Source organism: Muntiacus reevesi, chromosome 20 (genome assembly GCF_963930625.1).
Source record: "Muntiacus reevesi chromosome 20, mMunRee1.1, whole genome shotgun sequence".
NCBI lineage: Eukaryota > Metazoa > Chordata > Mammalia > Artiodactyla > Cervidae > Muntiacus > Muntiacus reevesi.
Genome location: NC_089268.1, coordinates 51157965 through 51180167, shown reverse-complemented (window position 1 = coordinate 51180167; position 22203 = coordinate 51157965). Strand labels below are relative to the sequence as shown.

The following is a 22203-nucleotide window of genomic DNA, read 5'->3' as shown; positions in this document are numbered from 1 at the left end:
TGCCCGGGGCCCACGCACACGGGCAGCCCCCCCAGGCCACTCCTGGCAATGCTGACTCGTCAGCAGCCCTCCGACTTCCCGGTCTGCATCCGGACCCGTGTGTTTGCTACAGACCAACATAAAGATCACCATCCCAGCAGGAAGGAAGCAGCGGAGCACCTGTAACCACACACCCGCTGGAGGCAGAAGGGAGTGACTGCAAAGCAGCAGGAGGGCAGAATAAGGAAACGCGCAGAGGTTAGAGGAGAGGCGTGGGCTGGGGCCAGCGCCCGCTCCACCCGGACGGAGACCTGCAAACATCCTTACTGCCCCGTCCGCAGTTTAAACAAGGACCCACTGTTTCCCTTCTCAGCTCTCCGGGCACAGGCACCACCCACAAGGCAACCAGGGGGCCAGAGTCCTGCCCACAGCACTGCGTTCCCGGGCAGCTGACCTCTGTCCCTCATGATAAGCTGCTCTCCCTGCAGGCCTTAAGGCCTCTGCTGAAGAAGGTAGGTGGGTGTGGGTGGGTGGGGGGCGGGAGAGACGACTGTAAGAAGGAATGGGGGAGGAAGAAAACTACAGGAGAGAGAGAGAAAACAGATAATCAAGCCAGGACCTTTTCTAAAAGGTGACATCCGGCCAGGTTGGCAGCCAAGACTTTCCAACAGTTCACCACGGCTCAGTCTCAGGAGGAGAAGATCCAGGAGAAATCCTGACAGTGCCTGGCTCTTCAGCCAGGTGGTCCTCGGCCTGGTGGGCCTCGGTCGGGTGGCCCTCGGCCTGGTGGGCCTCGGTCGGGGGGCCCTCGGTCGGGGGGCCCTCGGTCGGGTGGGCCCCCCACCACCGCTCTCCCAGCGTGAGGAACCAGCCCGGTGAGCGCCCTGCTGTGCACAAGCTTGTCTTTTCTTGGGACTGGCCTTGGGTGCAGAACCCGGGTTCCTGGGTAGAAAAATAGAAAACCTGGGAAGCGAGAGTCTCCTCTGCAGAGGGGCCAGGATGCAGGCTCCAAGCCCTGACAGAATTCGTCAGAGCTGCAGGAGACCACCATGGGAATCTAAGAGTTAGATTTATAGATGAAAACTGTGTGTAAGAATAAAAATAAAACCAAATCCTGGCATTGCTGTGTATTATAATTAAATTTAAATGTTAATGAATCAAGTTAATAATCAAGTGCTCTCATGGAACACACCATTAACAAAAGTTAACTGCAAAGTATACCAAGAGCAACAGTCCCAACACCAGAGGTATGGAAACTTCCCGACAGGATGAGCAGTGCTGGGATCCGAGTCTCTGAAACCGCAATCTTCAAGACATAACAGCAAGCTTTCTTTGAAGGTTTTGCCTTTAACATGTCAAAATTAATGAACTCTGATCCTATGCGTATATATTCCCCTAAATCACATAATCTCACTGGAAACAGAAAACCATACAAACAACTGACAGGTGAGCCAAAATCTACAGGCAGACGTCTGTGACGGCTGCAGCACAGGCAAGGAGGTGCCGCGTGGGCCCTGGGGAGAGGAACCTTAAGACGGGGTCCCTCACCCCCGAACGGCCCTACCCACCCTCGCTGACTCCTACGGAAGACGAGCAGGAGTCCAGAGCTGCTGTGAGGGCCTGTCCCAGTCTAGGCGGTAACGTTTGCTGAAAGGCAGGGAAGTGACTCAGAAACAGACAAAACAGTGAGAGCAAGCAGAGCAGTGGTTCTGCCAGAGACTGGCTCTGACTGGTGTAATGATGGTGGTGTTTTTCCCCTGATACTTTATACCTCTTAAACTTTACAATTTTTCTACAGTAAGCACATATTACTATTTTTAAAACTGGAGAAAGTGTTCGGGAAAAGACAAGCTGCATCCCCAAGTCGCCGCCACCATCCACTCGGCTCTAGCTCACTCCTGAGTCACTGCAATTGTTCCACAAGCAGCCAAGGGTGAGTCCCACCCCAAGGCCAGCAGACTGAAGGGGGAGGCCCCGAGACTGTCCACGCTGAGAGCTGTCCACGCTGCCCAGCTGGTTCCTACTGCAGCTGCAGAACCTGGGCATCTTTGAGGAGGACTGGAATCAAAGGTCAAACACCAAGGAGAAAAACAAAGCATGCTTTTGGAACGAGCCCCAAGTCTAGAGAACCGCTGATGCTGGCAGAATATCAGTAATTCCTAGAAAGTGAGCCGGAGCTTGGAGACAGGAGCAGGGAGTAAGGCGGGGTGGGCCGAAGGACGGGGAGGACAGGCGAGGACTGCTTCCTCGGGATTCTGGAAGAAAGGGTGTGTCTGCACAGGTGCACCTCGGGCTGCAGGGCCGGCAGTCTCAGCGGCCAGACCGGCCAGTGAGGACCCGGCGAGGCCAGCTCCCCTGGGCCACGTGTGGGCTGCCCAGAGCTCCCCACAGCCCCCCAAGCACGGGCTCCCATGCCTGCCCCCAGCGGCTCAGCTCTGCGCACGGAGGAACACAAGCCCATCCTTCAGTGAAACCCAGGCATCAGTCCGCAGGCCCCCGCTCCCCCTCGAAGGGCCCAGGCCACCCACAGACCCCCTAAAGAGCGCAGCCGGAGGCTGTTCCCCAAGATGTCCCCAAGCCCAAGCCACACCGGATGACACCCACGTGAGTCAGCCCTCCTCAAGTCCGGTTCCCATTACACCCGCTGGAACCTCCAGCCAGGAAACAAGGGGAGGCATCCAGGCCTTCACTGTCTGCGTGGATCCGCCTCTTCCAGAAAGTGTATTTAAAGAGAAGAAAACCAGCGCACGCAGGAGAAGGGCCCGTGCAGCCCAGAGAACCCAGCAGGAACCCCAGGCTTCCTGGACTAAGCCCAAGCCGCCGCCAAGCACGGGCCCCCACAAGGGCTCCTGAGCCCTCCAGCCACACCCCCAACCACTGGCCTGCTTGCCATAAAGGATTCCTTCTAAGACACCCCCTTGTTTCTAGAAATTAAACCCAGAATCTCCAAAATAACAGTCTGGTAATAGAATAAACTTCTGGTTATGCTTAAGTAACTGAAAATCTATATGCTCAAACATTACTAAAGATTAAAATACAACTCAATGGAAAAAAAAAAAAAAAACTACATAAATTGAAATAATTCAAAAGTTCCTAAACAGCAAAATGGATGAGGGAGGTGAAATGAAAAACCACTACAGTCTACAAAAAAGCTAAAAGAAAACAATAGAAATGGTTCCGTATTTGTTCTAACTTCTAAGGTTAGAAGTTAGAAGGTTCTAACTTCCCAAGGTTTACATTAAAAAGCAAAACTTTCTGAAAAACCCATCATGTATTATCACCTCCCCTGAAAAACAACCCCTCCCAAAATCTTCCTATTCACCCTTGAGAAATTCATTTAAAACCCCCCCTGCAGGGCGTATCCAGGTTTGACCAATGTCATAAAGCCAAGTCAAAACCAATCAGAAGCGACCCAAACCTGATTTCAGTTTCAGGTTCCCAAGTTAGACCTGAAACAGCAAGAATCTGCACCTGCCGTCCGGCGCCCCCGGAGGCAGCCCGGGTCCACAGCTGTCAGAGGGGCGGGGGTCATCTGTGAAGTGGGCTCTGCCCCGTGTGCCAAGGGACATGGCGACAAGCGAAATCTCCAGCAGGCAGCTCCTAGCGCTCCCGGGCACCGTGAGGGTGCCCAGCGGTCGGCGGGCACCAGGAGGACAGGGTGGACACGCCCTCCGCGCCCTTCCCGACGGCCCTGGTTTCCAGGGCACGGCCCCCGCTGCAGCGCACAAGTCTCGGGATGTGTCCTGCCCTGCCGTCCAGAAAGAGCGGTCACCGCGGGCCAGGAGACTTATACTTGAGCCCTGAGAATCAGACAAGTGACCCTTTTCTAATACAGCAGTATTCAGTGGAGGTCCCCAAATGTTATCAATAGACCAGTACCAATCCACGACACAGTGACAGCCCGCTCTGTTACAGAATGAGAAGAAGAGACATATTAATACAAAATAGGCCCCACAGCCCAGAGGATGTAATTCGGTGACTGTTCTTTACTCTGACAACACACCCTTGCTACATTTCAGTGAGTATGATGGCTGGTACCACAGAGGAATTTGCTTAAAATTCCTACGATCAAGATAAAAGCTTGGCCGCTGCATATCATTCTCAGTCTATGAAATCTGGGATGGGCTGATACTCAGGACTCCTCCTCACTCATCCCCCCAGACCCAACACAGGGCGTGGCAGGCGCACCTTCTTATTCCCCACACGGCTTCTGAGACAGCGAGCCAGGACACCAGCTTCGCAGCGTGCTCACAGCAAGTGAACTGAACCACCACGGCCCCACCGCATCCCACCCACACGTCCTCTCGTGCAAATGCCTCGGCATGTGTTACACGCCTGCCGCAGTGACTTACTTCTTCTGATCACAGAAACTAACATGCTGTGAAATGACCTGTCCAATTACGTGTGTCCCCAGACGACCAGGCCCTTGAGAAACGTCCCAGCCATCGTGCTGGTGGCCAAGTCCCCAGCACCTAACTCAGCACAGGATAAACCTCAGCAGGTATTTGTTGCTGTTGTTGTTCCGTCGCTCAGTCGTGTCCAACACTCTGTGACCCATGGACTGCAGCACGTCAGGCTTCCCTGTCTTTCACTCTCTCCCAGAATTCGTTCAAACTCATTTCCACTGAGTCAGAGATGCCATCTAACCATCTAATGAGAGAATGCTCTGCAGCCCCCTTCTCCTTTTGACCTCAATTTTTCCCAGCATCAAAGTCTTTTTCCATGAGTCGGCTCTTCACATCAGTGGCCAAAGTACTGGAGCATCAACTTCAGCATCATTCTCTCTAATGAAAATCCAGGACTGATTTCCTTTAGGGTTGACTGGTTGGATCTCCTTGCAGTCCAAGGGACTCTCAAAAGTCTTCTCCAACACCACAGTTCAAAGGAATCAATTCTTCAGTGCTCAGCCTTCTTTATGGTCTAACTCTCAACATCCATACATGACTACTGGAAAAATCATAACTTTGACTAAAATGACTTTGTCAGCAAAGTAATGTCCCTGCTTTTTAATATGCTGTCTAGGTTGGTCATAACTTTTCTTCCAAGGAGCAAGTGTCTTTTAATTTCATGGCTGCAGTCACCATCTGCAGTGATTTTGAAGCCCCAGAATAAAGTCTTGTCAGTGCTTCCACTTCTTCCCCATCTATTTGCCACAAAGTGATGGCACCAGACACCATGATCTTAGTTTTCTGAAAGTTGAGTTTTAAGCCAACTTTTTCACTCTCCTTTTTTACCCTCATCAAGAATCTATTCAGTTCCTCTTCACTTTTCTGCCATTAGAGTGGTATTATCTGCATATCTGAGATTGTTGATACTTCTCCTGGCAATCTTGATTCCACTTTGCTAGTCTTCCACCCCAGCATTTCACATGATGTACTCTGCATATAAGTTAAATAAGCAGGGTGACAATACACAGCGTCAATATACTCCTTTCTCAAATTTGAACCAGTTAGTTGTTCCACGTCTGGTTCTAACCGTTGTTTCTTGACCTGCATACAGGTTTCTCAGGAGGCAGGTTAAGGTGGTCTGGTATTCCCATCTTTTTAAGAATCTTCCAGTTTGTTGTGATCCACACAGTCTAAGGCTTCCACATAGTCAATGAAGTGCAAGTAGATATTTTTCTGGAATTCCCTTGCTTTCTCTATGACCCGACGAATGTTGGCAATTTGATCTCTGGTTCCCATGAAAACTGACACATCCACAAGTGAGCGTCATTTCCACTTTGGCCCAGTTGCTCCATTCTCTCTGGAGCTATTGCTAACTGCTCTCCAACCTTCCCCAGTGGCATGCTGGGCACGTTCTGACCTGGGGGGGCTCATCTCCTGGTGTTATATCTTTTTGCCTTACCATACTGTTCATGGGGTTCTTGGGGCAAGAACACTGAAGTGGTTTGCCATTCCCTCTCCAGTGGACCACGTTCTGTCAGGACTCTCCACTACGGCCCGTCTGTCTTGGGCGGCCCTGCAAGGCATGGCTCAGACCTTCACTGAGTTACACAAGCCCCTTCGCCATGACAAGGCTGTGATCGTGAAGGGGCTGGCAGATATATACTGCATGAAAAAACCTCCACTATTAAACACTAAGCACAAAATATAGATGCTTATATATTTTAACATTTCAATCCAAGAAACAAATAACAGGAATTTAAAAGCCTTCTTCACCAAAAAAATCACTTCATTTGGTAAAACCTACCATGGGCACACAGCTCAGACTTTCTGCTTTTAACCCTATGGGCAAAATACCGACTCATCTCTTTCCAGTGTACACATTTAATTATAAATTAGCACTACAGCTAACTTTGAGCAAACTCCAGGAGATAGTGAAGGACAGAGGAGCCTAGGGTGCTACGTCCACGGGGTCGAAAAGAGTTGGACACGACTTAAGCACTGAACAGCTATAGTTAATAGTCACTTTTTTTAAATTCTCCTATTGGACTTATCTTTAAAACTGATATTAAATGACTGCACTGCTTAAATACAAGATTTTTTGCCCGCAATAGATTACAATTAGCATTCAATCCTGTAGTTGCAGCACATTTCACTCTGAACAGACTTTAGAGGTCACCAGGTGACCCCTTCATGTGACGGATTCAGAAAAAAAAATCACGGCTATACAGTTAATCGGTGTCAAAGCCCAGCCTCTGATTCTCACTCAGGTCCACCGTCTTTCTTCAGTTAACCAATTAATTACGTGTAGCATAAAGACAAAAAACTTCCCAGGTAACAGTCTCTGAGCAAAGCAGGACCTGCCACCCCAGAGCACTCACGGTACCCAGGACCAGCATCCGACCACGGCTGGCAATCCTCCGCCCGGGAGGATAAGCCCGGCTCCCAGATCTGCTCGCCTGTAAGACCCACCGGACGGCAAAGCGGTTTACAGCCTGCAGCTGATCCAAATCCCGTGGGACGTTCTGCCCGCACAACGCGAGGCTGACTGTCGTACACGTGCAACGTCCTCTCCTCATACGCTAGAGTTCTTACTATCTGGCTGCTCTGTGAAGAGAAAATCCATCCTAGTAAGCTCTCTATTTCATGCCAGACCTCTTTTCTTCTTCTTGTTCAGCTGCTAAGTCATGTCTAACTCTGCGACCCAACAGATTGCAGTATGCAAGATCTCCCTGTCCCTTACCATCTCTCAGAATTTGCTCAAACTCATGTGCATTGAGTTGGTGATGCCATCCAACCATCTCATCCTGTCATCCCCTTCTCCTCCTGCCTTCAATCTTTCCCAGAATCAGGGTGTTTTCAAATGAGTTGGCTCACTATGGAAAACAGTGTGGAGATTTCTTAAAAAACTGGAAATAAAACTGCCATATGACCCAGCAATCCCACTCCTGGGCATACACACTGAGGAAACCAGATCTGAAAGAGACACGTGCACCCCAATGTTCATCACAGCACTGTTTATAATAGCCAGGACATGGAAGCAACCTAGATGCCCATCAGCAGACAAATGGATAAGGAAGCTGTGGTACATAAACACAATGGAATATTACTCAGCCGTTAAAAAGAATTCATTTGAATCAGTTCTAATGAGATGGATGAAACTGGAGCCCATTATACAGAGAGAAGTAAGCCAGAAAGATAAAGATCATGACAGCATACTAACACATATATATGGAATTTAGAAAGATGGTAATGATAACCCTATATGCAAAACAGAAAAAGAGATACAGATGTTCGGAACAGACTTTTGGACTCTCTGGGAGAAGGCGAGGGTGGGATGTTTCGAAAGAACAGCATGTATATTATCTATGGTGAAACAGATCACCAGCCCAGGTGGGATGCATGAGACAAGTGCTCGGGCCTGGTGGGCTGGGAGGACCCAGAGGAATCAGGTGGAGAGGGAGGTGGGAGGGGGGATCGGGATGGGGAATACATGTAAATCCATGACTGATTCATGTCAATGTATGACAAAACCCACTGAAATGTTGTGAAGTAACTGGCCTCCAACTAATAAAATAAAATTAAAAAAAAAAAAAAAAAAAAAACCCACTGAAATGTTGTGAAGTAATTAGCAGGAAAAAAAAAAAAAATCTTTTACCAAGTGTCCACTGCCCAAATCTCTGCTTTTTTTCCCCCTCTTTACCAGCATCTCACCTTCTCATTTTAAAACTATGTATTTTTTCGCTTAATTTAACCCAGCTAGCGACCCACACCAAATTATAAAAACTACTTCAACATCATAAATACTCTCAAGTAATCCTTAAAATCACTTGATTGTGCTCCTGGAAATGATATTGAGTGTGTGTCTGTGTGAGTTTGTGTACACCTATATACATGTACATAAATTTTCATAAATAATTCTCAAAGAACAAAAAAAAAAAAAAAAAAAAAGAGTCAGCTCTTTGCATCAGGAGGTCAAAGTACTGGAGCTTCAGCTTCAGCATCAATCCTTCCAAAGAATATTCAGGGTTGATTTCCTTTAGGACGGACTGGTTTGATCTGCTTGTTGCCCAAGGGACTCTCAAGAGTCTTCTCCAACACCACCGTTTGAAGATATCAGTTTGAAGGCATCAATTCTTCAGCACTCTGCCTTTTTTATCATCCAGCTCTCACATCCTTACCTGACTACTGGAAAAACCATAGCTTTGACTCTACAGATCTTTGTAGGCAACGTAATCTCTCTGCTTTTTAACATGCTGTCTAGGTTTGTCATTGCTGGTTTGTCATTGCTGAGACCTCTTTTCTATTCAGTAGGAATAACTCTTCCAACAGCGCAGCAATAATAAACACTATGCCTAAGCTGACACAGCCCTTAAGGAGTTAAGCAGCAGCTCAAACCCACACCAGCCAAGAAATCCAAGTCTTCCTCCACCGCCCCAAGACAGAGTCCCAGCCTCCAGAGAGTCCACAAAGTACGTTGCCAAGAGAGTATGACCCGAATGACAGCAAAGAAAACGAGCGGCGCAGAGCACAGTGGTCAACGCAGCTCCCTTCCTACCGTCACCCACGTCTTCTCACAACTGCAAAACGAAGACAACACTCCTGAATGTGCCTATTTCAAACGTGACAATTTATCCACCTCTCCTTAAAACTTATTTACCTGTCCTTGGAATTTGTTACTACTAGTTAAAAACTTGATAGGAAATAAAATGACTGGGAGTTATATTTCACACCTGACTTTGTAAACAAGGATGGGAGTGACCTTTGGGCAAAGTGTTTAACCTCTGCCTTTCCCGGGGGTGACAAGAAAACTGCCCCACAGGAGGGCTCCCCTGCTCCGAAAGGGAAACAGATGCAGAGCCCGCTGGGCATTTCGTGGCACATGGGGGACGCCCCGCGCACCTCAGTCGCCATCATCGCCCCGCGTCACCGCCGCGTCACCATCGCAGCCCCGGGGCTCGACATGTGGCTGGCGCTCAACTGCTTGCTGACGATGCCCGAACCACAATCACCAGCACGTCTGTGACTAAACAGAGAATGATCTGCTCTAGGACGTAACTGCCTCCAGGAGGAGACTAATTAAGCGTGCTCCTGGAAATTTAGGAGATATGAAATGGAGAACCACTCTCAGCCTGAACACAAGGCTTGTTGGAGGAGAGAAGCGGGAGGCCTCTCTTAAGCGAGGGAAGCATTTGTGCAGAGTCGACCCCCATCAGAGAAAAGGCAAGTCAGCAGTGTGTGTCAAGAGCAGGCCAGGAGGTTTCCCAGCTTACATAACGGGGTACAGGAGACCAGAGCGGGGGACTCCCAGTCTCCTCAGAAACGCGGGCCTGTCAGCGAGGACAGACCCCAATCTGCAGGGAGCAGAGCAGCACGAGAAGAACAGCACTCGCTGCCAATCCTCAGCTGCCATCCCCTGGCCTCTTAAATCCATCCTCGGAGCAGATGAGGCCCGCGAGGGCCACCTGAGTCCCGGGAGCCCGGGTACCTGTTTCACGTATGTTCCCTTTAAAGGCTCGGGTGACCTACAGCAGCTAGAACACAATCAAGTAAGTGAAAATAAAAAACAAGGCCATAAAAATGCAGTCCCAAGACAAAATATTATAGCTTAAGTAATCTGACCTTGACAACTGAAACAGTTCATCTCCTTGCTCTATACAAGACTCAGCACAAATGTGCGGTCTTCCAGGAAGGCAACTCCTCTTGGCCAGGACCGCCTTTCCAACCACACACAGAGGCACACTCTGTCTCCCGCGTGTCATGGTGCAGAAGCCTGGAGCTCGGGCCTGCTGAGGTGTCCGAGCACATCGAAACCGCTTCGTAAGGAAAACCTAGGGTACCTGCGGGTGTGAAGGACCCAACAGTGCAACTCCTCCATGTTTAAAACTCCAACATCCTACCAAGCAGACCCGACAAGGCAATCTAAGTTCCAACCTGTTTCCCACCGGACTGCGCTCCTGGTGGAGGCCAGCCTGACATGACCGACAGCAGAAAGGCCGAGGCAAGTCTACAAACGCTGCCCGTCCACTTCTCCAGTCTCCCCCCACCCAGGGTGCTCCCACAGTCCATCGGGGGATGACTCTACTGAGCTGCTCGTGTGTCGTTCTGGCCTGCGTCCCCCTGAGAGCTCAGGGCTAACGAGGCCTCGCCCACCCACCCACTCTGTCTCGACTGGCAGGGAGCCCAGAGCTGAGTCTCACGCCCGCCTGACAGCCGTCCTTGGCACTGGGGGCACAATCTCCATCTTTCTACGGCCCTCACTGCAGACGCCTGCTTTTTTCATTCTTCTTAGGATGGTCCAATGATGTGATTTTTATTGAAGTCACCTCAGAATCTTTTTGAAAAGGAGCAAGGAGATGGCATTTTATAAATTATTACATATGTGTTAGTCACTCAGTCATCTCCAACTCTTTGCAACTCCCTGGACTGTGGCCCACCAGGCTCTTCTCCCCATGGAATTCTCTAGGCAAGAATACTGCAGTGGGTTTTCATTTCCTTCTCCAGGATAAGTTATTAAATATCCTCCCATTATGACTATATTTGATCCCCAGAACTCCGCCGCTCTGCACATTGTACCTGCTGTCCACCCAGAACACAGCCCGTGCTATTTCCAGCAGCCAGTGACTTCTCCCAGATTCCTGAGGCTGGGCGAGCCAGTCATGGGGCCTCTAACACTTGGACAACACAAAGTTTGTCATCTGCATTAAGTCCCTCCAAAACCGGGCAGTTCTAGAGGGCAGAGTACACCTACGCATCCTCATGTTCCCAGAGGCATCAAAGCAAGCCGCACATCCTGCAGACACACAGTCAAGACATGCTCCGTTAATGAGAACAGTAAGTCAACATTCTGGGAGCCTACTCGGAGAAGTCATGTGGGACGTAACAGGTCAGAAAAGGGTTTCTATCTCAAAGGTGTTTACAAACCAAAGAAACCTAAAAAAAAAAAAAAGAAGAAAACTAAGGTATGTACACTACCTATGTAACCAGCAGAGCCTGCACTTCTGTAAAAGACATGAAAATACAAACCCTGGAATGGCTGCGCCTGGCTCAATGCGTGCAGGCACAGAGGCTCATAGCTAAGAGGAGGGGGGTCTGGGAGGGCATTCAGCCACAAATAATGACCCTGAAGAGGTGCAGGCAGCAATATTCTGAGACCAGCAAGAACACTCCCTGGCACAGTAAAGAAGGGCAGGTGCAGCCAGACCACAGGGTGAGCCCGGGGGTGAGGGCAGAGGGCTTGGAGGCTGCGACGCAGGGCAGGGCCTCCACTCCCCCAGGCGAGTCAGTAAGAAAAACCCCCGGGAAACCATTCGCGGCTCCTGTCAGGAGAGACGGGAGGGAGATAGCTGTGGTGACTGCTAACAGTGAAGACTTGAGACCCCGGCAGACAGGTACTTGAAGTGTGTGCTTGGGATAACCCGTCTGAGAGCCCACGCCGGCCCAGTGGCTGTGGCAGCCCTAAGGGCCAGAGCAGCAGTTTCCACCTCTCCTCTAAGAAGAGAGAGACCCCTTCTTAAGAGTAAAAACGATCCCTTGGCCCACCCCATCTCTCTCTCTCGCTCACACACACACACACAGCTGTAATTTCACGTGGGTGGCTCACCACAGAGGCAGTGTAACAAGATGCCTAGAGCAACTCTTGGGCTCAGATCTCAGCCCTGGCACTCAGGAGGTATGCACCCCCAGGGAACATAACCTTATAAGCCAGGTGTAAAATGGGGACGGAAAACATACCTAACCTCTTACATAGAGACATATCAGAAGTTTAGCAGAGTGAGCCGTTCAGTAAGCTCTCACCCAAAGTGATGAATAAAATGGACTGCGGGTGTGAATCTCCAGACCCTTCCCACTGACCTCACGGCTCTCCCAGACCTCCAACACCCACGGGGGGAGCCACTGTCCTGGAAGATAGTGCAGAGCAGACCAGTCACCTCCACCAGGAGGGCTTTATGTGGCCCCTAGAGTTCAGCATGGACCAGGGCTGCAGAAGCCAACACCACCACCGAACAAGTGAGGGGACCGAGGCAGAGGGTGGGTGCTGGGGGCAAGAAGAAACACTGGTGAAGAGATGAAGAGGTGGGGCTTACAGGTGGAAGTGACGGGGGGAGGTGCTGACCGGCACCTCAGGGCTGTGAGCAAGGGTTCCTTTCTAACCTGCGTGGATTCACACTGCGGGCACTTAGCTTGCCATGAGCCATACCAACAGTTAGAAGAACAGCTTAACCGACTTCTCCCGGGATACTGAATTCAAGAGTTCTCTTCCTCAACCTCACATCTCCAGCCCGCCCACCTCTGCCACCAGTTTTCAAACCCGCATTTACTGTAATTAACTTAAACACAGTAAGAGAGGCAGAAGTAACCAGGAAGTTATCAGGTAGCCAGCAGTCAGCATTACCTAACGCTGTAGACGGTTTCTGCTTTCAGCCCCAGGGAGCCTGAGCGCAGTGAGTCCTGCCGGGCACTTCCTAGTGCACCGATCTCTGCCTCAGTTGCCCCGTCTGTGAAGTGGGGGTCCTAAGAGCACCCCCTGTTAGAGCAGCTGGGAAACCAAACGAGATGCATCAGCAGGTGGCCGGCCGCAGTGGGCAGGGCAGCAAGCGCCTTGGGACCATCACCTTTACTCGCACCGCCCATCGTTTCCGGAGCGCCGGGGTCCGCGGGGTGGGGGGACCCGAGAGGCCGGGCCCCGCCCGCCGCCCCTCGGGCCGGGCTCGGACACTCCTCCGGGCCCGGCGGGAAGGGGACCGGCTGCCCCACGTGCATGTGCGGCGGCGGACGCGGAACTGCCGGCGCTCACAGCAGCTCCTGCGAGGCGGGCTTTCTGTTTAAAAAGCACAAAACAGGCGCACATTTCCTGGTCTGCACCCGCACAGCTCCGCTCCCTCTCGTTTCCTCCGCGACCGGGGACCGGCGAGGGGCCGCGGCGGCAGGGAAGCCCCCGCGTGCGGACCCCGGCGGGGCGACCCCGGGGCTCGCCCCCGGCCCCCGGCCCCTGGTCCTGAGCGCGCACGGGGGCGCCCCCGGCCCCCGGCCCCCGAGATCCCGGCCCCCGGCGCGGACCCCCGGCCCGCTCACCTGGCCCGTGATGCCCGTGATGAGCGCCACCTTCCTGGGCTTGCCCGTCTCGGCGTCCCCGGCGCCTCCTGCGCCGGGGCAATGCGCCGCCGCCTGGGCCATATCCGCGCGCCAACTGGAGACGCCGACCGCCGGGGGTGTGCCGCGGAGCCGGCTGCAGGGACCAGCACCTCGCGGCCGGCCGCCACACTGACAGGCCGCCGGGAGGCCGGCGGGGCGGGCCGGGGGCGGGGCGGCCGGGATGCGGCCGGGCGGGCGCCGCGTGGCCGCGTCACCGCCCGACGCTCCGCGCTGCCCGCCGGGCCCCGCCCTCCCCGCCACAAGCCCCGCCCTCCCCGCCGGGGCCGCGTCACCGCGCGACGCTCTGCGCTGCCCTCCGGGACCCGCCCACCCCGCGGGGGCTCCGCCCCCGTCCACAAGCCCCGCCCCACCCGGGCCGCGCTCGCCGGGGAGGCGGGGCCTGGGGCGGGGTCTGCGTCCGGGGGCGGGGCGTCGGGCGGGCCCGCACGGGCTGGTTCATATCGCTGGCAGACACCAGGATGCTGGGTCTTCGCGCCAGGCCTACCCCTCGTAAGGGCCGGCAGTGGACCGGGCGGGCAGTCGGCCGCCTGGACTTGCTCTTCTCACGCTGCTCGTCCTCCCCTCCACCCTCCCGAATCTCCCAGAATCCTCACTGTACCGAGGATGCTGGGTCGAGCTAGGGACTGACCTTTACCTTGGGAGAAGGTCCTTAATTTTGAATCCAGGCTTCACTGCCCTGGATAATCGGCTTTGATGAGTAATTCCTGGAAAAAGAAAGATAGTGCTAAGTCGTGTCCGACCCTTGCGATCCCATTGCCCGTAGCTTGCCAGGCTCCTCTGTCTGTGGAATTCTCCAGGCAAGAATACTGGAGTGCGTTGCCATTTCATTCTCCAGGGAGACTTCCCGACCCAGAAATTGAACCCAGGTCTCCCGCATTGCCTGCACATGCTTTACAGACTAAGCTACGCAGGAAGCTATATGTAATTCCTGGAAACCTGCTGTAATACCTTTTGAGACGTCTGGTTCTCTGCTTCCTGAAGGACACTGTGTTATAAGCCCCCTGAATGGGGTCACACATGCGGGCAATGACCGGCCTCATTTCTACCCTGCTTTCTGGCTCTTCTCATGTTTCTCTGAGACTTGGAACCGGGCTGGAGGTTCCAAGTAACTCGATTCAAAATGCTCTAGTCAGGGGACTGGCAGAGCAGGACAAGAGTCTCTGGCCTCACCCATGTGCAGTGTAACGAATTCTTGAAAAGACTGCACAGGTCAGTAACCCTGGACATGTCCAATTTCAAAAACTAATTCTGATGCAAGGTGGGGTCCTAGCTTGTGGCCTGCTGAATGTGGCTTCCACCTGGCAGCAGCAGGTAGGGCAGGGGAAGGAACGGAGGTGACTCGGACCCTGGTGGGGCAGCAAGTGTGTGTACCTGAGCGCTGGCGGGAATCCGAGGAGGAAATGGAGCTTCCCCATACCCCTGCTCTGTCTCCCAGCATTGTGCATATTCCTCTCCCCAACAGACCTGCACAGACCAGCTTCACATCACACAGAGTGACTCGGACCTGCCTACCTAACCTGCCGGACCCTTGCAGACCTCAAATCCCCAAATAGAAAAGCTCAGGATTTAATGACAAATCTCTCCGCCCCCTAAGTCTCATCAGGAATACTGCTTAACTTTGTGGATAGACTCATCTTTGGATTCATTTGTCTCTCTCCTGTCCGTTCTACACAGAGAATGACTGAAGGAAAGTCTGTGACTCACCTCCCTGGTGAACAGAGAGGCCCTGAAGCAGAGGAGAGGAAACACTGTCATTGGAGGAACTTGCTATAAGCAAGAAATGTCTGTGAAATCTACTAGAGTCGACTAAAAACTTATGTTTGTCTTGATACAAATATGCTTTGAGTTAATTTGCAGATAAATTATTTAACATTTCCCCAAAATTGCTGGGGAAAAAAATGGATATTTAGAGAGGATGTGCCTAGTTTATCTGCAGTCGAGAACCCCGTCACATCTCTGGCCTGTCCTGCTAAGAAGCCTGACGGTGGAAGACCCCCAGACCGAAGATCAACTATATGCTAGGGCCTGTAAACAACAAAATATTGAGGAAAATGGTAGTTCCGAGATACAGTGGGAAATTTAAAAGGAAGGGTTATTTCCCTAGAAAATGTCTCTGAATAAAGGTGATGAAACAGTGAGACAAGAGTACAGCCATTCTGAAAAAGGACGGAAGAATGGCCTTGAGTAAGCAGGCTCAGTAAAACAGAGCACCTGAAGGGTTGGGCTTCTGAAAGATTATCTCTGTTCCCTGAAGTATGTACATAGTTTCCAAAGAACAAAAGCGGGATTGTAAAACCCCACCCAACAGAACTGCCAGTTCCCTGAAAGATACAGATAAAGACCTGACATGTGTCCCAAGCTGTTTCTGCAGGAAGCAGACCCCCATCTGATGAAAACTGCTAAGGACAAGCCGTGGACCCCAGCCTTGTTGAAATTAGATGGTTGATGATGCTTGAAACTTCACCTCAGTGCCCACCGGTCAGACAGCCGAGCACAAGGAAACCAGGTTTCTGTGCTCCCCACCCTCATGTGGCCTTTAAAACCCCCTCCCCGAACGGCTCAGGCGGCTGGTGTTTGTTTCTGCCTTCTCCCTTGTGCACAAGCTCTCCTTCCAGTTTAAAATTTTGCCTACCAAAGAGCATCGCAGGAGTGATTCACATTTCTGTGACCTTGCTGCCCCGAATCTGGAGGAGCCCAGGGTCAGCGGCAGGCACACTGGTTTGCACAGACTGCCGCAGATGGAGGGCTCACACAACAGAAATCTGTTTCCTCGCAGTTCTGGAGGCTGGAGTCCGAGTTCAGGTGTCTGCTGGTTCCTTCTGCGGCCTCTCTCCTTGGCTCACCCCTGGGTGAGAAGTGTCAGAACTGGGTTGTGCTGGAGGACACCCAGCTGACGTTGGAGAGTTGCACCTTGGTGCTATGGGAAACCCTCCCCAAAACAAACATTGATTGGAATTGTGTCCAGAACCTTGTAACATGTCATCTAAGAATGGTGACTGCAATTTGTAAAACGCTGTTGCCGAGGTCACATAGCTAGTAGCTGGTAATGGTAAATATCATTCTTGGTTCTTCCAACCCCATTCCATATTCTACCTGGAAAACAAAAAGAAGACTGAGCGACTGAGTGCCAGAGAATTGATGCTTTCGAACTGTGGGGCTGGAGAAGGCTCTTTAGAGGCCCTTGGACAGCAAGGAGAGCCAACCAGTCCATCCTAAAGGAAATACTCCTGAATATTCATTGGAAAGACTGATGCTGAAGCTGAAGCTCCAGTACTTTAGCCATCTGATGGAACGAGCCAACTCATTGGAAAAGACCCCGATGCTGGGAAAGATTGAGGGCAGGAGGAGAAGGGGAGGACAGAGGATGAGATGATTAGATAGCATCACTGACTCAATGGACATGAGTTTGAGCAAACTCTGGAAGATAGTGGAGGACACAGGAGCCTGGCATGGGGTCGCATAGAGTCAGACATGACTTAGCAACTGAACAACAACAGCAGAAACCCACATTTCCCGGGTTATTTTGCATCTAGAGTTTTTGGAAATTGAGTCCCACCAGTCAGACTGTGACAGGTGGAAGGGAAACGGGCGCTATCTTTCTCCTTGCTGGTCACACAGTGGAAAGATTTTTGGCACCTAGACTCCAAGTTTAGGTCTGTTACTAGTTTCACTAGGAGCCAGGGGGGAGTGGCGTCAGCAGCAGCTTCCTGAATTCTGGCTTGGGGCAAGGTGACAGTATACCCTTGACATCAGCAGCCCAGTGATAGCCCTCCAGCTTCTGTCCCTCCACTCCTTACAAAGATCTCTTTTTGAAGCACTGTTTTTGCTGAAATGATTGTAGATTAAAATGTATTTCTAGGAAATAACGCAGGGACAGCCATGTACCCTTTCACCCGGTCTCGCCCACGGTCACTCGGGAACTGCAGTGCAATGTCAGAAGCAGGATGTTGACACCGAGACAAACGCCGATGCTGTGCAGATCTCCCCAGTTCAGCCTGTGCTCACGCGCATGTGCTTGCATGTGATTCCACAGCGTTTTATCGCACGTGTGGGTCTGTCTGTCTCCCAGCTCGAGGTACGGAACAGATCTGACAGCACGGGGGCGCCCCTGCCGGCCTGTGCCAGCCCACCCCTCGTCCCCGGGAGCGGCGACCCTGTCCTTGGCTCTGCTGCGGCCCCTTCACAGGGTCTCTGTGGATCAGCTTTTTTCACTGAGCCTGAGTTTCCCCAGGGATCCGTGTCCCAGTGCTGTATATCAACAGCCCATCCGTGGTGTGTGTGCCCCATAGTTCATGCAGCCCCGACCCTAACCCGCTGAAGGATGTTTGGATCGTTTCTGGTCTGTGGGTAGGAACATGTACACGTTTCGTGTACACGATTCATGTACACGTCTTTGTGTGGCCATAGTTTTCATTTAGCCCAAGAGTATAATTGCCGGGACACATGGTAATTGCATGCTTAGTTGTTTTGTTTCTTAAACTTCCAAACTGTTGTCTTGCAAAGAGTTTGTAAACAGAATGTCTGGCTCTATAACCCCTTTCCACTTGAGCTGCCTTCGGTGGTTCCTGTGTCCCACCCTGAACTCTGATGAACAAAGCAATGCAGACGAGATAGGAACTCCAAACCTGGGGCCTTGAATCTCCACTGAAAGGCCAGTGAAATGGTTCGTGTGTGTGTGTGTGTGTGTGTGTGTGTGTGTGTGTGTGTGTGTGAGTGAGTGAGAAGGACTGGACCAGGGCAAACATACGGGGGGAAAGAACAGACCATTTTCTTTTTACTTTCCCTCCATTTCAGGATTTATACCAGTTTTCCAGAAAATAAAGAAGGATAGAAGTATGAATTTTTAAGTCAAATCTTATAAGTTCCACTGAAGAAGAGGCAGCTCAGACCCCTGTCTTTCACTGTGTTTCTCTTCAGAATAAAATTGACTCAGGCAACTCTCCTGTCCTGGGATTTGTGGCAGGAGTGGCAAAGTTTTAGAAAATGATGAGCCATCCCTGGGCTTTGTGAGGGCTTCCTGAAATCTGTCACCTCTGCTTTGGGGTCTCTCCTTTGACAAATGAGATCTCACTGCAGCAAGCTGTTTAGATCATGTTTTCAGAAAAGGCAAGATGTAACTGAAATAGTTGAAGACCTGTACTTCCCACATTCTCACACGTACAATTGCCTCAGACAGAGCCCTGGCTCCAGGCAGACGAGCCCGCGAAGGATGCTTTCTGGGCCCTGTCGGACACACGCTGTCCCTAGTGGAGCGCGTGGGCCTGCTGCCACCGCACCCCTGCCTCCTTTGTTTTTAAATCTCCAAAGTTTTTAGTTGCACTTGTAGCTTTCACGCTAGAAGAGCTATTCATTGAGAAAGGTTTCCCCTCTGGTAATCTTAGTTTCTTAATTCACAAAAAGCCCCAGGGAGCAGGGCCGTGGGTCCCTCCTGGACCGTCTAACTAGAATCTCCACTCGAGACACACAGCATAGCTTTTCCGCAGTTACTGGTGGCAAACCCAGGGGCAAGCAGCTGAAGCTTTCAGCCTCCCTGGGCCCTGACTTTCCGCCTTCTCTCTGGACATGGGGATGCACACGTGCTCACTGCTCTCCTCGTGATGTTTCCCAAAGCCTTGCCCAATAAAAAGTGAATCTCCAATAACTCGAAACACTGGAATTGAAGTAATATATTATTCTTTAAATTAGATGAGGTAATAAAACACCCTTGACCGCCTAGAGGACCCTTCCAGTTCCTGGCTACTAGTCTGATCCTTATAAAATGTCAAAATTGCCTCAAGGTTATGATATAGGTCTCACTTTTAATGCTAAGGATTCTGATTGCAGAAAACTTTATGCTGATGTGTTGAGCACGTTCGAGACACTGTCATAAATCTCCAGCTCCTCCAGGCTGAGTCCACCTCTGTTTCTGATCTTGCCTCCAGTACCTGTGTGCCTAGAAATTTCTTGGCTCAGGACCCAGTGTGTGCAGGTAACAGAGGAACTTTAGGATTATAAAGGCTCACACCAGAAATCCTGTGCGTTAGGGAATCTGCTAGACCGACTGGGAGTGATGGTAAGAAAAATTAGGGTCCTAGTAAATTTTCTTAATGGCGCCCTCCTCCCCACCAAGAGAGAGAGCTTCCTTCAACCTCTGGGAGACACGCCTGAAGGAATCTCCTCCCAGACGAGAAGGGAGTCAGGCCAGGACCTGGGACCCTTGCCCCAGTGCCTGCACCTGGGCTAACGTCTCCTCGAGCAACAAAATGTAACGCGAAGAAACGATAACAGACTCAAAACAACCATGCACAGTGGGGGCAAGTTATGAACAGAAAGCTCTCAGAAGGCCGAAAAACTCACGGCCGAAGAGCAGTGTTGGGAGCAAAAGCAGAGTATGGTGCATGTCCCCTGCACCCAGCACCACCAAAGCGGCGGGCAGAGCCCCTAAGCTCCCCCTCCAGCTGACCCCTGGACCCACCCTACCCTCTCCATGTGAGGAAGCAGCCCACCCCTCGGAGAGTGAGCAAGGGAACCTGTTTGTTCTCGCTGCCTCCTGCTGCAGCAGGGGCCCCAGTACAGCCTGGCCTAAATTTCTCATCCGGCCTCCGGTCAGTTCCTGTGGGCCCGGGAGGACCAGGCACAGGGTTGGTCCTTGCAGGAGGGCCGAAGTGAACCCGGCTATGTCCTTGACTGTGCGCTAATCATCCGTATAAAGAGTCCCTCGTGACGTTATGGCTGATGGAGACGCCGGGGATCCTCTGGGCAGCTCTGCCGAAACTCGTCCCGAGTTCCTGCAGCAAACGTCGGCCCCAAGGAGGCAAGCGGCCCCTCCGGGAACCTCGGTGGAGAGGTGGGGCAGGGGGCAGAGCGGGTCAGCGCGCGCACCGAGGCCGCAGACAGACAGACAGACCCTCCGGCAGACACGGGGCTGGGCTCCCAGCAGAAGGACGAGCGGCAGGTGCGGAGAGCGGCCCCTGGGAGCGCCGACCAGAGCGCACCGCGGTGATCGCGCCCCTCCTAAGGACCACGCCCTCCGGTGGGCCCGCCCGGCCCGGAGGTGTGAAGGTGCGGAGCCCCGGGGCCCCCGCCTCCCGTGGGTGATGCGGGCCGCCCGGCGGCGGGCAGAAAGGAGCCTGGCAGCCCCGGATGCCCCGGACGGCCCCTGCGCGCCCTCCCTGCGGCACGCGGCCGGGGAAGTGAGGGCCTTCGGGCTCCGGGTCGGGAACCGGAGGAGAGGCGTCCGCGGGGCTGTGCTCCCTCGGGGGCCCTGGGAGGAGCCTCCCCCAGGCTCCTGAGTTACCGGCCAGCGTTGGGACTCCTTGGCTTAGAGACGCTTCCCGCTGACCTCTGCCTCCATCAGCATCTGGCGTTCCCCCAGTGTGGTCTCATGTCCAAGCTCCTCTTTCTATAAGGACACGGAGTGACATCGGGTTCAGGGCCCGCTTCACCCCAGTGAAGTCTGACCAGTCTGACCTCATCTCAGCTTGATTACATCTGTGAGGACCTTATTTCTAAATAAGGTGACATTCCCAAGAGCCTGGTGTAGGACTCGAACACATCTTTTGGGGGACACAATACAACCCACAAAACGCAGTGTTTATGAGTCTATTAAAAAACTGAAGTGCTGGTGATAAGTCATCGTAACTGGAAGATGTGACTGAACCATGGACAGCATAAAAGGGCAGACCTGGGGAGGCTGGATCCAAAAAATAGAGAGGTGCTCAGATGGCCAGGAAGGAGACTGTGAAGAGAGCCTGGGTAAAATTTTCTGAGGGTATGGAATTCTCGTGCGTGGCCAGAGAAATTAAGAGACAATAAATTCTTCCGTTTACCAAGCAAATAAACTGAGCAGCCCCTGGATGAAGCCCTGCCTATGTTATCTCATTGTATGTCACAATTGTAAAAGGTCAGAAGCAGCTCCATCTTCTAGAAAGGGAAGTTGGAGCATAAAGAAGTTAAGTAAATTGCTTAAAGTTTGCTTAGTAAATAAATGGCAGGACCAGGAAAAAAATTCTGCTTTGTCTGACAGCAAAGTCCATGCTCTTTCCATTGAGGAAAGTAACCTTCCCTTAGGTCAACAAATCATTATCTTATGCCTACCTTTTGCCACATACCAGCCCACACTGCCTTCCTCAAGGTGATTCCACTAACAGTGCTTAAAAGTACCCAATTCTCCAGTCTATTCACCAAACTCTGTATTCAATCTAGAACTCTTCAAAATCTAATGACATAAGTGTATCTTGTTTTAATTTATATGTTTTTCACTATGAGTAATGCAGAGCATTTCTTCAAGTTTATTTTATCATTTTTGTTTGTTTTTCTCTGAATCACTGCATCACGTGTTCTGCCCCTTTTCTCTGGGTTTGCTTGTCTTCTTACAGGTTTGCTGGAGCTCTCTGTGTGTGATGGCTGGTGCCACTCCGTTATTGTATGTGATACAAATACTCACTCCCTTCAGGGTGCTTTTCATCTCCCTTTCTTTCTAGGGCTTACTTAGAAAGATATTCCCCAGAGCAGCATTACACAACTGTTCCCTGTTTTTTCCTGTGTTTGTATTTTTATTTAAAATGTAATAAAATGTGTTTTTTCTTAAATGATAGTCAATGACCTCAAAGCCAACAATTGATTACTCTGGTTTTCCTTCATAATATCTTAAATTACAGTTTACATATGAATTTTATACTAGCATCTTATTTGTTTCAACACC

The 22203-nt window shown here is 51.6% G+C and overlaps 1 protein-coding gene across 1 annotated transcript in view; it reads right to left on the bottom strand.

Annotated features, from left to right (window-relative positions):
• The window catches only part of GMDS (GDP-mannose 4,6-dehydratase), a 435146-nt gene extending 421483 nt beyond the window's left edge, over window positions 1-13663 (bottom strand). The window contains exon 1 of the mRNA XM_065912734.1: window positions 13440-13663. Within this exon, the coding sequence (XP_065768806.1) occupies window positions 13440-13541 (102 nt within the window). The 5' untranslated portion in view covers window positions 13542-13663. The remainder of the gene's footprint in view (window positions 1-13439) is intronic.
• Window positions 13664-22203: the final 8540 nt, after the last annotated feature.